General features: G+C 44.4%; 1 protein-coding gene across 3 annotated transcripts in view; it reads left to right on the top strand.

The window, feature by feature from the left end:
* dpp6a (dipeptidyl-peptidase 6a) overlaps positions 1–13,414 on the top strand; it is a 109,579-nt gene that overhangs the window by 10,418 nt on the left and 85,747 nt on the right. Inside the window, exon 1 of one of the 3 annotated variants that reach the window (XM_019882689.1) lies at positions 833–1,060. The exons of 1 other annotated variant lie outside the window; for it this stretch is intronic. In XM_019882689.1, coding sequence (XP_019738248.1) covers positions 1,004–1,060 — 57 coding nt within the window. In that variant the 5' untranslated portion in view covers positions 833–1,003. Of the gene's footprint in view, positions 1–832; positions 1,061–10,841; positions 10,944–13,414 lie in introns of those variants that run through there. One more of the 3 variants, XM_019882706.1, reaches the window with a different exon arrangement.

Below are 13,414 nucleotides of genomic sequence, written 5' to 3'. Positions count from 1 at the left end.
CCACCCCCCAATAGATTTTACCTTTTGACATTTCCAACTTTTCCGAGATGATGAAAATCACTCCGAAACTATTTATTTATTATTTTTTTCTTGAGTTTGATTTTCAGACGCAAACATTCGCAGCGGGTTAATTCTGAGTTATTTTTGAACGGCATCCCGTCCTGTGTGAGAAAATGGTGCACGTTGGTAAATAGCTCAAAATTGTAACGTGTGGGTGTGGGTGTGGGTGTGGCGCCCGCAGACCATCAAGGTCTACTTGTGAAGGCGCTGGCTGGATGTGACCTCCGTCGTGCATCAAGTATTAAAAATACACCCGGCACTCCACGGCTACGAGAACGCGTTGCATAAATGAAGATCCAAATCATAAATTATGCATGAGATTGACATTGTCAAAAAACTATTGATCCGGCAGATCAGTGCTGCCTTGACTTTGATGGTGTGAATAATTTGCTCTCTGGCCAAGCTCGTAACTCGTAGACACAATTCTAGAATGACAACTGCATCAGGTAAAAAAAACGGTGTCCCACTTGACACCTCGTGTGATAAAATTGCTTGACGGTAACATCTATTGCTCGTCGAGTAGTACAAGCATGAGACAAAGGTAAACTAGTCCACAGTTTTGCCTCACTAGTAACCTGTAGTCATTCTACCAGTGCACCCTATAGTAGTGGCTAAAACTTCACTAGTAGATGCACAATTAAAGGAACTAGTAGCCTGAGGTCGGCTCAAATGGCTTTCCAGCGTTGACGCGAGTGAAAGGCTCGCTCCTCGAGTCTTTTGCGCATGCGCGATCGCACCGCTCACACGCAGCGAGAAGAGCGAGCGCGACGTGCGGGCTCATTCGGACGCCCCACGCACGCCGACACCGACTCCCAGTTTGGACCCGAGGAAAAGCAAAAACGAAACAAAACTTGGCAGCCTAAGCGGACCTTTTGTGGGAGCCGAACATCTGCCGCCTTTTGTTAGTGAACTTGTTTCGGGTGTTTTTGGACAAGTTGGCAACATGAACCAAACAGCGGGAGCCACAAACGCTTACCGGAGATGCTCCAAGGCGGGGAAGGTGGGAACTTTTTTTTTTTTTTTCTCCCCCTTTCTGTCGCGAGGCTGAGTGTGCGCGCGCGCGCGTGTGTTTGTTTTGAGCGCAGATGGAAAAAAGGGGAGACTGCAGGGGGGAAAAAAACTGGAGAAAATGGGTGGATGGCTCGAAAAAACAAAACAAAACGCGTGCGTGCGCGTATCTGTCAACGCGCACGATCCATGCGTTACATTAGGAGAGCGACGATTCATTTACCCCCCCCCCCTCCTCCCCAACGATTCGATTCAAATCACAATCGCATTGAATTTACATTTTCAGGTATATCGATTTGGGGAAATCCTTTGAAAGACCTTAATGATAGGTTTGGGCGGGGGAGGGGTAGGGGGGGGGGCTCTCCGACATGCTCACAATTTTCATTTGAACCATGGAGTCTTTTTCAAGCGCCTAATTTATTCAGGAACTTTTTAAGTCCTTTTGTGTCTCATTTCATCATGCAAAAAAAATTGCTTTAATCATTAAGTATGTGCCTTAATTTGTGTTATTAAAAATAGGCATATGGAGTCTTGTTGGTTCTATCATTCGATTGAATGCGTGGCATATTTTTTTGATGAGGTGCAGGCCAAATATTGTGGCAGGACTTATGTTAGCCACTAGATGGCAGTGTAACACAAGTAGTTGGGCACGATGAAACGTGATCGACATGAATTGAGAGAGTTTTTGGATCCTTTCTTCCAGATATGATTTCACTCTAATTAAGTGTCAGATTTTGTTGCAAGATAAATAATAGTAGCACAAAAATATTGCGATCGTAATGTATTCCCTGTTCTGTTATTTTCGCGTACCTCTCAATAGATGAGGTCCTTGTAAAGTCTTTTTATTTTGATTTATTTTTTCACATTTCCCCATCTTATACATATATTTTTTCGCTTTTATTGCACCGCGTGAGCCCTTGACAACATTGCGGCCCGCCGCGTGCTCGCAAAATCCTAATTAGCGCTCACTTTTTTAGAATGGCTCCCATTTCAACTTCACTGGTTCTTTCATCCACAAAGTTCGACAAATGTGATCACAGCAAAATCCAATTTGGTCCCCGTCACTTCTTTTTAGGGGATAATAATAATTTGTCCATCAAAGATCCGTTTGTCTTTGCAATTGAATGAAAGCAGCTTGCAAATAATCTGCTTTTTATTCCAGGTGTTATTCCAGGCCTTTTATTCCTTATGTTGTGTTTTTTTCTGGGCACCGGTCCTGAATTTATATCCTAATTATTCCTGAATTGATTGCAGACATTTTTCCAGATTTTTTTTTTCTTTTGTCAAATGTTACTTTTTTAAATTTTTTTTATTTATTTATTTTTTTATTCTAGGTATTGTTCCTGAAATTATTCCAGGTGTTATTACAAGCCCTAACATTCCTGGAATAATTTCTTGTGTTATTCAGAATGTTATTGTTGGTCTTATTCCAGACCTTAATCCAGGTGTTATCCCGTGTTTGCTTCGGAGAGCCAAAGTGTCAAACGGATGTTAGAAAGCCTCCACCCCCCCGCTTGAAAGTTCTTCAGGTGCTGGGCAGTGCTTTGATAATTACCGTCCCGTCCGACTGCGCCAAGTATGGATTGACGCGCTCATTTCGCTGCGAGACTTTATAATGCGCGGTTATCACTTCAGCACCCTCGCAGGAGTTTATGGAAATGACGATCGATTCCCCTCTCACCGCCGGATAAAATAGGGTCCGTCAGTTAGTGAAATTGGCGGCAGGGGCGATTTAATTTCTCTATCCATCCAGTGGGCGCTACTGAGTAAATTTTGTGTCATTATGTTCATGACCACCTAAGTCCCTAAACGCTGCCACCAGGATGCACAAGTTTGCCAAAATTGGACAAACTGAGCCTTCTCAAATAGTATTGAAGAATAAACCCTGATTATGATTAGGTGTACCCAATGCTGTGGCCGTGATGACGACAACAAATCCGTGGAAATGCTTCACAGCACACTGAGCTTTGGTCCAAAGTTGTCCGTCGCCATGTCACGGTTTACTTACGGCGTCGTAGATTTCGGAATACGACATGTCTGGTTTTATATCGTCGTATTTTGCAGTCATCGTTTTCCCCACGTGGACTGTAAATAAGCGCGAAATTCATGCCAGAATGTCCCAAAGTTTTAGATGATTTCACACCAAAACCTGCACCTCGCGTGCATATTTTGTATTGGTGTTGTGGAACGAACAGGACAATCCTGGGAATAGGCTGTGTGCAGTCCAGCCATTCAGACCCAACATTTGAAAAGATGAGTTGTGAAAGCTTTAAAACCTCACTTTGTCCTTACTTATTTGTACATTGCGTATCCGTGTCGCCCACGCAGTGGTGCTCATGGACACGTTGAGTGGTCTTGGTGGGATATCAAGAGAACTGTTCAGAAATAGATTCCCCCACCCCCCCGCCCCCCCTTGGCCTCTTGTTTACCGCTCCTGTTGTGTTATTTGTTGTTCGGCGTTCCCCGGGGAGCAGATAAACAGCTCCATCTGCAATATTTATAGCGCCCGTAAACGTATCTATCTGTTCCATACCTGCCTGCATCACCTTATTCATCATTATTAGGTCGAAATTAGATTTTTTGGGGGTGGGGGGCGGGGGAGGGGCTGACATGACTGCAAATGTTGCCATTTGTCCGCATTTGGTGGCTGAAAATCAATAAGGGTCTCGTTCTGACATGGACTAATAATCGGCAAGACGGAAGACTTTTCGTCGAGAAGTGACGGCTCCAAACTGGAGAAATATTAAACCTTCATGATGTTTTTCAACATTTTATACAAGACATTTTTGAGAGGTACCAAAGCCGACCATATCTGATGCTGAGGCTTCATTCGCGTTTACATCATATAGATACACATAAACGATATACAGGGATTGATCGAATACATATTTGTTATTTGACCTGATTTCAGCTTCTTTATTCCTTGCCGTCAGCCTGTTTTGATGACATTTAATATTGATATTAGCTGGCCGATTGCTATTGATTCCGTGCTTGTGCGCTTTGTTTATTTTTTTCCCCCTTCCAACCAAACCATTTTTGTATCCTGTGCCATAACTCCCCATCTTGCTCATTATTTTCTCATTTTGTTCTTGAAATGTATTTAAAAAAAAACAAATACATCCTTTGGTGATGTGAGCTACCCGGCCGGGGGAGTTTTATCGCATTGTCTTGTTGGTAGCGCTTTGTAGCCTTTGGTGATAATTACAAAGGAAAATCCTTGCTAACAATCAGATCCTGGATTGTATTTTTATTTATTTTAATATGCAGGAATATGCACTTTTGGACTTTTGAGTAGTGTGCGCGCCCCTTAATGATGTGCATTTGCTGGAGTTAAAGTGGTGCCTTGACTCAGATGAGTTTTTCAGGTTTAAGAGCTGTCCAAAAAAAAAAAAAAAGTGTTTTTCACAGGGCTGAAATGGAGTCCTTGCATTTTATTTCATTTCAATGGAGAAATTTGGTAAGTAAATTGAGTTACAATTTTGGACAGCGAGCAAATTAAACTTGTAAGTCAAGGTAGCACTGTATTGACTTCTTACTACGCGAGATCCCATTTCCGCCAAACAGACGAAGGCAATTTTCTGGATTTATTGCAAACGCATTCATACTTGGTGTGTGTTTTGTGTGTGTGTGTGTCTGTGTGTGCGCGCTCTCGGCAGCTGTAGGCGGGCGATATGTGTTGAGTTGACAAATGGCGGCGCTCTGAACTGTATGCGTTCACGCCACAAGAACATAAACGACATTGGTGTCTTTTGTTAAATATTGATGTTTCCCACGGCCCAAAAAAAAAAGTGAAGAACGTTGGCCGCTTCCACTCCATCGTCCAGATTTCTATTCGTGTTCAAGTGGAGGCATTTTCTTTTTAATGAGTCCATTTTCCACCATCATAGATAATGCAACTGCGCGTTATTTTCCTCCATGGCGGAATTTTCTAGAAGGCTCTCATCAGACTGGGCGCATGTGTGTATTTATTTGATGATGTCAATAATTGTGTTACATGAAAAATAACGTCTTAGAACATAAATTCAGACTGTCATCTAGCAAATTTGTGGTCGCGCCATCCTCCTTCGCGTTCAGGCGATTTCCTGCAATTTTTCCCGCCGCTGATTTGCATGTGAACAGCGATTCCGACTCCGCTGATTGATGGCCGCGCTATTGGCCCAGAAAGCACCTTGGGTGACGCGATAGGCCCGCACCGCCGCCGCTATCAGACGCCAAAGAATATTCCTGTAGTTAATCTTCCCAAACGTGCGTTCGCGTAAGAGATATCGGCTTCTACGCGGGCGCAGTATGGAAATGAAAGATTTGAGAGCAGCGGATGTTCCCGAGAGGATGACACCTGTCACGTTCGCCGATCCTCCGATGACACATGACGGGTCAAATTTTATGACAGATAATTGAACTGTTCAAGTTAGCCTGTTCGCATCGCCAAAGTAGCATGATTGTTTGAGCTTGTGGTTTTATTTTAAACATGCATATATTTTTGACAAAGGCTATTTTTACGTTTAAAAGTTAATGTTTTTAGAATTTATACCATGTCGTCGATGTTTCTGTGGGCAATAATTTAGTAATGGTCTGGTGAGTCAAATTCCAAGAGATGGTTGTTTCGTCAGGCTAATGGTTAGCTGGTAAAAAAAATGTTTTTTTTTCTTTCTTGGGGAGTTTATTTCAAAAGGGGGGAAAATATTCAAACGTATACATATATATGTGTCTACTGTATCAAAGTTTTAAAAATTTGGATCACCTACAGCTAGCTTGTGCGCTCCCTGCCAGCTAACTGCATCACTTGGCGTATTATCACAATTAGTTAGCTTAGCAGCCTTGTAGTTTTTATAATTGAATGATTATTGAAACAATGTTCAGTGTTCTATGTTTTTAAATTTGAGGCTAGCTTGTGCACTCACTGCCAGCTAACGGCATCACTTGGCGTATTATCACAATTAGCTTAGCAGCCTTGTCGTTTTTATAATCGAATGATTATTCAAACAATGTTATATGTTCCATGTTTTTAATTAAATTTGAGGCTAGCTTGTGCGCTCACTGCCAGCTAACGGCATCACTTGGCGTATTATCACAAGTAGTTAGCTTAGCAGCCTTATCGTTTTTATAATCGAATGATTATTCAGACAATGTTAAGTGCTCCATAATTTCAAATTTGAGGCCCACCGCAATGTGTCAGCTAGATAACTAGCCGGCTAGCTCAACTGCTAAGTGGCTGTTATTTTATTTAGAAGAGTTTTTCATTTGTCTCATTCATAATTGTGTTCGTTCTGGTCTTAAAGCCCCCCCCCCCCCCACTCCCAAGATGTGCTGTAGCCCTTAATTGGAATTAAAGAAAAGGAATTGCTGTAAAATGAGTGTAAACATGAGCGTGCAGCCTCCGCCGGCCAACCTAATGGAGCCATCCGTCAACTTTAATGCTTGTTAGCGTTACGCCACCACCGGCTTTCATCATTTAACGGTCTGTTGATGCCACGGTCGGACTTTAACGTAAATGTTGACCGAGCTGGGGCCTGCCTAGTACAAGCGAGTGCGCCAGGCAGGCAACAAGTACGCCGCCTTCCCGGATCTTATTAAACGCCCCATCTTTTTTCATTAGCCAGCCAGCCTTCTATTGACCGCGAAAATGTTTTCATTTCTCACGCCGGCATGGTGACAGTGAGTAAATGCTTCATCTGGTTTAAGTCAGGGTTTTCTAATTGGATAGGTCTCGTGCCAATAATCTCGTTATTAATGATTGGAACCGTCATGAAGTCGTCCTCCTGGAATCGTTGCATTCATACATGCCGCGGCGACTTTAACCCTTTCATGCTAGAACGATGAGTGCTTTTTTTTTTAAGCATAGAAAAAGTGCATCAGGGATGACGATGGAAAGCGATTCGGTAGCATTTCGTCTTGTTCTCGCGCTTTTCAATAGCACTGCATTGTCGCAATGGACGCATTTGACATCCTGCGTCAAAAGAAAGAAATTCTGAAGAACTCTCCACTCGAGTGATTGCTACGCACGAAGGGGCTGGCGGTGACTTTTCTTCACCTGAGCCTTTGCAGTCGAGTTGTTTTCTCACATGTGCAGTCACAGGTGAAAAGCTGCGAGTCCCGCCCCCCGTCCATGTTCCTGACAAACGCCTGCTGTTCTCCGCCAAATGTTTCATTAAAATTCACACCGCCCGGGGCAAAGAGAAGTTTCCTCCGGTCGGGAAATAATTACAGTAACAGCTCTGTTTTAACACCTGAAATGATATCCTGAGATTGAGTATTACTCACTAAACTGCGGATTATGAAAATATTTTTTTTGGGGGTGGAGGGGGGTGGCGTTTTACAATTCTTATTGTAATGCCCTTGCATGTTGGAAAGGAGAGCCAAAGTTGCCTGTCTACTTTTCAGTGGTTTGCTGCAATTTAGCGGAACAGTACAAAACAAATGGCCAAATGTTGCGCGTTAACGGATCAGGACCCGCCTCTTAAAGGCACACACACACTATGTACAGTATTTGCTATGCATTTTATGCTTGCACGTTTTTTTTTGTGGGTTCAGATATGTTTACAATGTGTTTGTGTCATTAGAATCGAAAGTCTTGTCCCAACAGAGAAGCCTCAACAAAGTTTTATGAACCAAATCAGCAAGTAAGGTGATGTTTTCTAATACCACCGTAGAACTGCATGGGGTCGCAATAACGCTAATAGACCTCCCGCATGGAGATGAACGCGCAGAGGAGCAGCCTTTTTTTTTTTTTTTTTCCCCTCTCCCCCTGCTACCAAATTCATTCGAGGTGGTAACGATCTGTCCTCGGCGACAGCTCGGGGCGGGCAAGGTCAGCCCAAAGCTGCTATACAAATGAGGGGAAACGTGTGCCTGGCATTTTGACTTTCATTTGAGGAGGAATAATACAATATGCTTGAGATAGCGAGTGCCTGATGAATCTGTATCTTGTGTAAAAGTTGAGGCCAAAAAGCCCACGAAGCTCCTGCGATGGAAAGGCGTGCCAAGGTCATTGTCGTGAAATGTCCTATGTTTTCGTCTTTGGCGATTTGGGTTCGGCGGCAACTATCGATGAAGAGCGGGGGTTAGAGTGAAGTAAGTGGGGCTATGTTCAAATCTTTGCAAGCACTTGTAAAATCGCAATCGTCCCCGTGACTGCGATAGCTCCTCTCGGCAGGTAATTCTGATGAATGCTATCTTGCACAATAGAAAGAAATTCAAGGGCTCGAAACAATCCAGTCGAGCGGTGTTCTTGTTTGGGTGAATCTGTGCAGTTCCCGCCCCCCACGCGTCTTGTTCCCCTCAGGCTGTCATTGAAAAAGGGCCCACACGTGACAAGACGTCGTGCGGCGTAATTAAGGTGATAATGAAAACATCGATTTGTGCCGCCACGGCTTTGTGGGGGGGAGGAGTTTATTTGTGCTGGGTGATTGTGTCACTTCTTGGAAGTGCCGCTCACTCCTTTGGGAATTGGGGGGCCCGCTCGGTTGTTTTTGGAGCTTGGCGATGGCAATGAGCAACCCAAGAAAGAAAGATCGAGAGCGTCATCAGAAAAGCGTGAAAATGGGAAATGTTGGGCTTTCATTTTGTTCATATTTGAATCGGCTTTTCTGTCTTTCCAGTTCTATGTACCTACCGAATGATCTACGGTGGGTATAAAAAGTCAACACACCCCTACTTAAACTCATTCAAAACCAATTCTGGACCAAGTCTGAAAAGACGTTTAAAAACGTCTTTAGGAGTGAATGAGTTAAATAGTTTTTTCTTTTTTTTTTCATGGTTTGAGAACAATTCAATCAAGATAATGTCAAAATGTTTTCTGTCGTTAATACGCCTGAATGTGTGATGCAAGTTTGGCCATACTTGCACAAAAATTATGAAAAATAAGAACACTGTGAAGCATGGTGGTGGCCGTTCTAAGAGGGTGTGCAGACTTGTGAAACCACGTTTTTTCTCACTTACCTGCTTCCCCACCTGCCTGCTTGATTGCCTGCAGCAGCCTTTTGGTCTGGTTTTTCCATGACTGCGCTGATCATTTATTTATTTATAAAAAAATATTTTGAGAGGTTTTGGCTCAACGTTGCCATCAGGCGACATGTGTTGAAGCAGATTTTCGCGGGCCTCCCCGCGGCTCGCACGCGGCTTTGGCCACTATCCTGGCTGACAACTTTCCAGACGTTTGGCCTGCCTGAAGACCTCCGCCAAGCTTGCCATTTTTTTCCCCTCTCCCCACGCAAGCCAGATGCTTATTTAGCTTCACAACCCGGCTCGTTCCCAAAACGCCTTCGCTTGGCGGTGTGTCGATGTTAGCCGAGCGCTACGAGGGGCTTTTACCGCATCGCGGCGGCTGATAACAAGTCCAGCCGCTATATTTCTGCTGTCAGCAGTCCAGCTGGAGTCGCGGGCCACCCCGTGGCCTCCCGCGAGCTTGTTTTGACACTTGTTATTCCCAGTAATTAATAGCATAACCTCCCCACGCTCCCTCATCTTCTTCCTTGGCCGAGTGGGATTTATCTGAAACGTGGATTTGTTCACTTCTTCGTATTTCTCTCCAGCGTTGCACCATCGCGGCTTTTAATGCACTGTCTAAATTCAGACTTTGAGGGTTATTGATTTATAGAGCGGAGCTCAGATGAAATGGGGGGGGGGGGTAATCGAGGTGAAAGGGGGGGGGGGGGGTTAATGAGTGGCGAAGCTGTATGTGGGTGGTTTTTTAAAAATATTATCCTCAAGGCCGCTAACCGCTAAAGTGCTTTAAAATTTCAGCCGCAAACTCAAAATGGAATTAATTCATTAATACGGCTTGACCATGAAACATTATTAGTTTGTCCAACTGCTTCACCAAATGGATTTCTTAACATTGTGTGAATGGAAAAAAAAGTAAATCGGACATTTTTTTAGGGGGGGTGTTCTGAATGGATTTCTTAACATTGTGTGAATGGAAAAAAAAAAGAGTAAATCAGACATTTTTTTTTAGGGGGGCTGCTGTTCTGTTTTTAAGATAAGAAAACCTTTATTAGTCTCACAATGGAAAAATTCCATTTTATTTCACACATAAAAAAACCCCTCTCATTTAGTTTTTTTTTTTTTGCTCAGGCCAAAGCCACGTCTAACGTAAAAGTAATGCTTTGGCACCATCCTGTGGCATCTAAGTGCTCATATCGAAATGAAGAGGGTAGCTTCATTTGGTCAGACGTTTCACTGCCGTCACGTGGCATCTTGAAACCAAGGAACCTTGTTGGAGTGAAAACGGAAGTTTCATTTTAGTCAGGCACTTTTTTGGGCATAAAGAGGCCATTCTAAACATTTTTCGAGGGGTGTAAATCACTCCTGTTTTATATATCATTGCTGCAACTGAACGCATTGTGTCGTTTCAATGGGGAAAATGACAAGATTGGTCTGTTACCTAAACTCGCAAGTGTGTTTTACAGCAAAGTAGTTCACTCTACACACGATTTGATAATTACACAAAACTGTTCAAACAAAAACGTGGATTTTGGTGGGCAGGCGTTTTCGTAGCGTCGGAATCCCTTCTACCGGGCGTTCGTATCGTTCCACGTGCCGGTCTGCCACGCCAGCGTGCACTCGCCGCACTCTCTCCCCTTCACGCGCGCGCGCGTCAAGAAATCACGTCTGCCGATCTCCCTCCGCGCACGCCCGCTGCACGTGAGCGCGCGCGGCCACGTTGCTTTGTATTCACGCCGGGGGGTGGGGGGCACGCGCGCGAGGCTGAGCGTCCGATCACATCCGCACGCATTGACCACGGACGAGTCCGAGTCCGGTGTTGTTCGCTTCTCGCTCCGCGTGTGGCCCCCACGACGAGTGAAGCTTTCCACGCTCATTGCAGCATGAAGGAGAGAAACCTGATCGAGACGGCCAAGATGCAAGGCAACGTGCTGGTGAGTGAACTGCTCGGCTTTTGCTTTTGCTTTCGCTTCGCTGCGCGGATTTCAGCGCCTGGTCGGAACGGAGCGTTTACGATTGTAAAAGCAGCCCGTCAAGACGCGTGAGTCATGACGCGCGGTAATGTTCCGTTTTGAGTGTCACGCCCTTTTCCGCTGCACGTCAATCCCACTTTAAGAAAGTTTTTTTTTTTTTTTGGTCCTCTTTTATGGGTTTATTAGTTTTACTTGCGATGTCCTGCAGCTGCGTCAATACTTCAGAGATGTCCTGTGGCTCTCATTTGGCACATATTGCATCTTTAAATTTTTGATCTGGAGGAATATTGCACGTGTGCGTGTGATCAAATTTTGAGCTTGAAGCTTTGTTCCTGAATGAGAGCTTCCAAAGTTATTCCTGAGTGAGTTGTGCTCGACGAATTGGAGATATTTGACCGTTAACAAATAAATGCTGGTGACTTTTTTTTTCCTCATCTAAATTGACATCACAGATTTCACTTCATTGTCATTCATTCCAAGAAATAACGTTTGTTGCCTAAACGGGTTGCGGTGAAATTCCAAGAACAAAAAGCAATTTTGGATCATATCCGGGCAACGTAGGCGGAAGGAATGAAGTGAATGGCGTGCGCTTCTCCAGGCTAAGGCAAAGCCAGCGCATCAATTAGCTGCTCTTTTATTTTTCCAATGTGAGGTTTTTACCTCATGGTTATGACGGATATAAAGTTGCGCGAATGATTTGACTGATTTTGCACCCCCCCCCCCCCTCAAAAACATGAAGGGAGATGCTTAATCATATTGGGAGAGTGCAGATTACACGCAAAATCCGATTGAACTCACTTCACTGAAAGAACAAACTACTAACTTGTCAATGGCTGAATGAATAATGCTTTTTTTTGGGGGGGGGCATCAAATGAACTCTAGGCACAGCTAATTTTTAAATATAATTATTGTTGTTATTTTTTGAATCAACGTACAATGAAGATTGTAACTTCAAAACCCCCGTCACGGTGAACAAAAATATCATTTGCGTTTGACTGGGGGTCCCAATAGTTGGGGACCTTCTCTGCCTCTTCTTCTCTCTCTGAATTACACGGCATTTCTTCTGGTGCTTCTCGGCATGTTGCAGCAATGACGTCGGGACTTCACTGGAGACACGCAACTTTGATTTCTGCCAGACATGACATGTGTTAGTCCTCCTTTAAGTCCGCAGGGACACCGGTGGGCCCGCCTTTTTTATTTTATATCATTTTTTTGCACATTAGCCATTATTGTCGGCTGACTCTTTCCTTGATCTAATGCCGCCATCGACTATGAAGGATGTGACCTCTGGAGATTTGAGTCGGAGACGACGCTGCTCGGCAACTGCGCGTCCCCCGGCAATCGTTTTGGATTTTGACGGATTTATTACAGCCGGCGAGCCCCCCCTGCGTGGAAACTGTTGTCCCTCGGCGGGAAGTCTGTGAACAATAACGGGGAGGGATGCGCCCGGCGGCAATTGTGGCCCGAAGACGGCGCGCGTCCGCCACGTGCTTCGGCGTCCGTCGGGGGTTGCGTTTGCGACGACTTGAAAATGAGAGCGGAAAACAGCCCGCAGGTGTCGTGCCGGGATCTGGAACCGAGAAGCCCGTCGAGGGAATGACAGTAAAGATAGTGTCTTTGAATGCTGTGCAGGGCTAGCGAGTGGGCGGTCCAGTTCTTTATGTCTGAGTCGGGCGGAACGCAAAGACTCCAAACAGGAGGATCAGATCATTTCTCCTAATTAGATCAGTGCGCAATAAGTGCCGCTGTCTAAACCGTTGGTGATGTATTGATCGTGCGTTCTTTAGACAAATATTGTCTGGGTGGGATTTGACGTTGCAGAACTCAACATGATCCGTCAGAGTCAACTTTATTGTTGTTTATTGGTTCCCGTTAGGTTGGACACTTGATATTTGGGTCGTGTCATGTAAATAGCTACGTTGTTGGTTCGACTGGTAGCTAGGTGGTTGTAGTTAAGCAAAAAAAAGTGAATTGGCTACCCTGGATTGGTCGGTCGGTAGTTATGTAACTTCTTCTCGTACCCGAACAATCGATAGCCGCTTGCGCTGCTTTGAGTGCCATTTAGGGAGGGGGGGCAGGGGGTCTTGGAAATAACATCGTACAAAGACGAATGATACAAGTCAGTAAACGGTGCAAAACAAGATACAGAGAAGAGGATTTTTTTTAAATCTCACTCGAAATCCTTCACCGTACTTGAAAATACAACAGATACTACATTCAATGTTATTTATTAATTTTTCTTATTTTTTTATGGGGGGGGGGTCGGGGGTTGTCTCATGAATAATCCTGTATCTGAACCCGTAATTGTGTATGACTTTCTCATTTTTTCTGACCTTGACAAAAGATGCAAAGGTTAGGAAGGAGGCCACAATTGCTTTTCCAATCGACAGCCAATAAATTTCCATTAAAGGCAGTGGCTTGTCAGGGGGTGG

This window comes from Hippocampus comes, unplaced genomic scaffold (assembly GCF_001891065.2).
Source record: "Hippocampus comes isolate QL1 unplaced genomic scaffold, H_comes_QL1_v1.1 scaffold694, whole genome shotgun sequence".
Lineage (NCBI taxonomy): Eukaryota > Metazoa > Chordata > Actinopteri > Syngnathiformes > Syngnathidae > Hippocampus > Hippocampus comes.
Note: the sequence above shows the minus strand (reverse complement) of the source record. Positions and strands in the feature narration are given on the sequence as shown.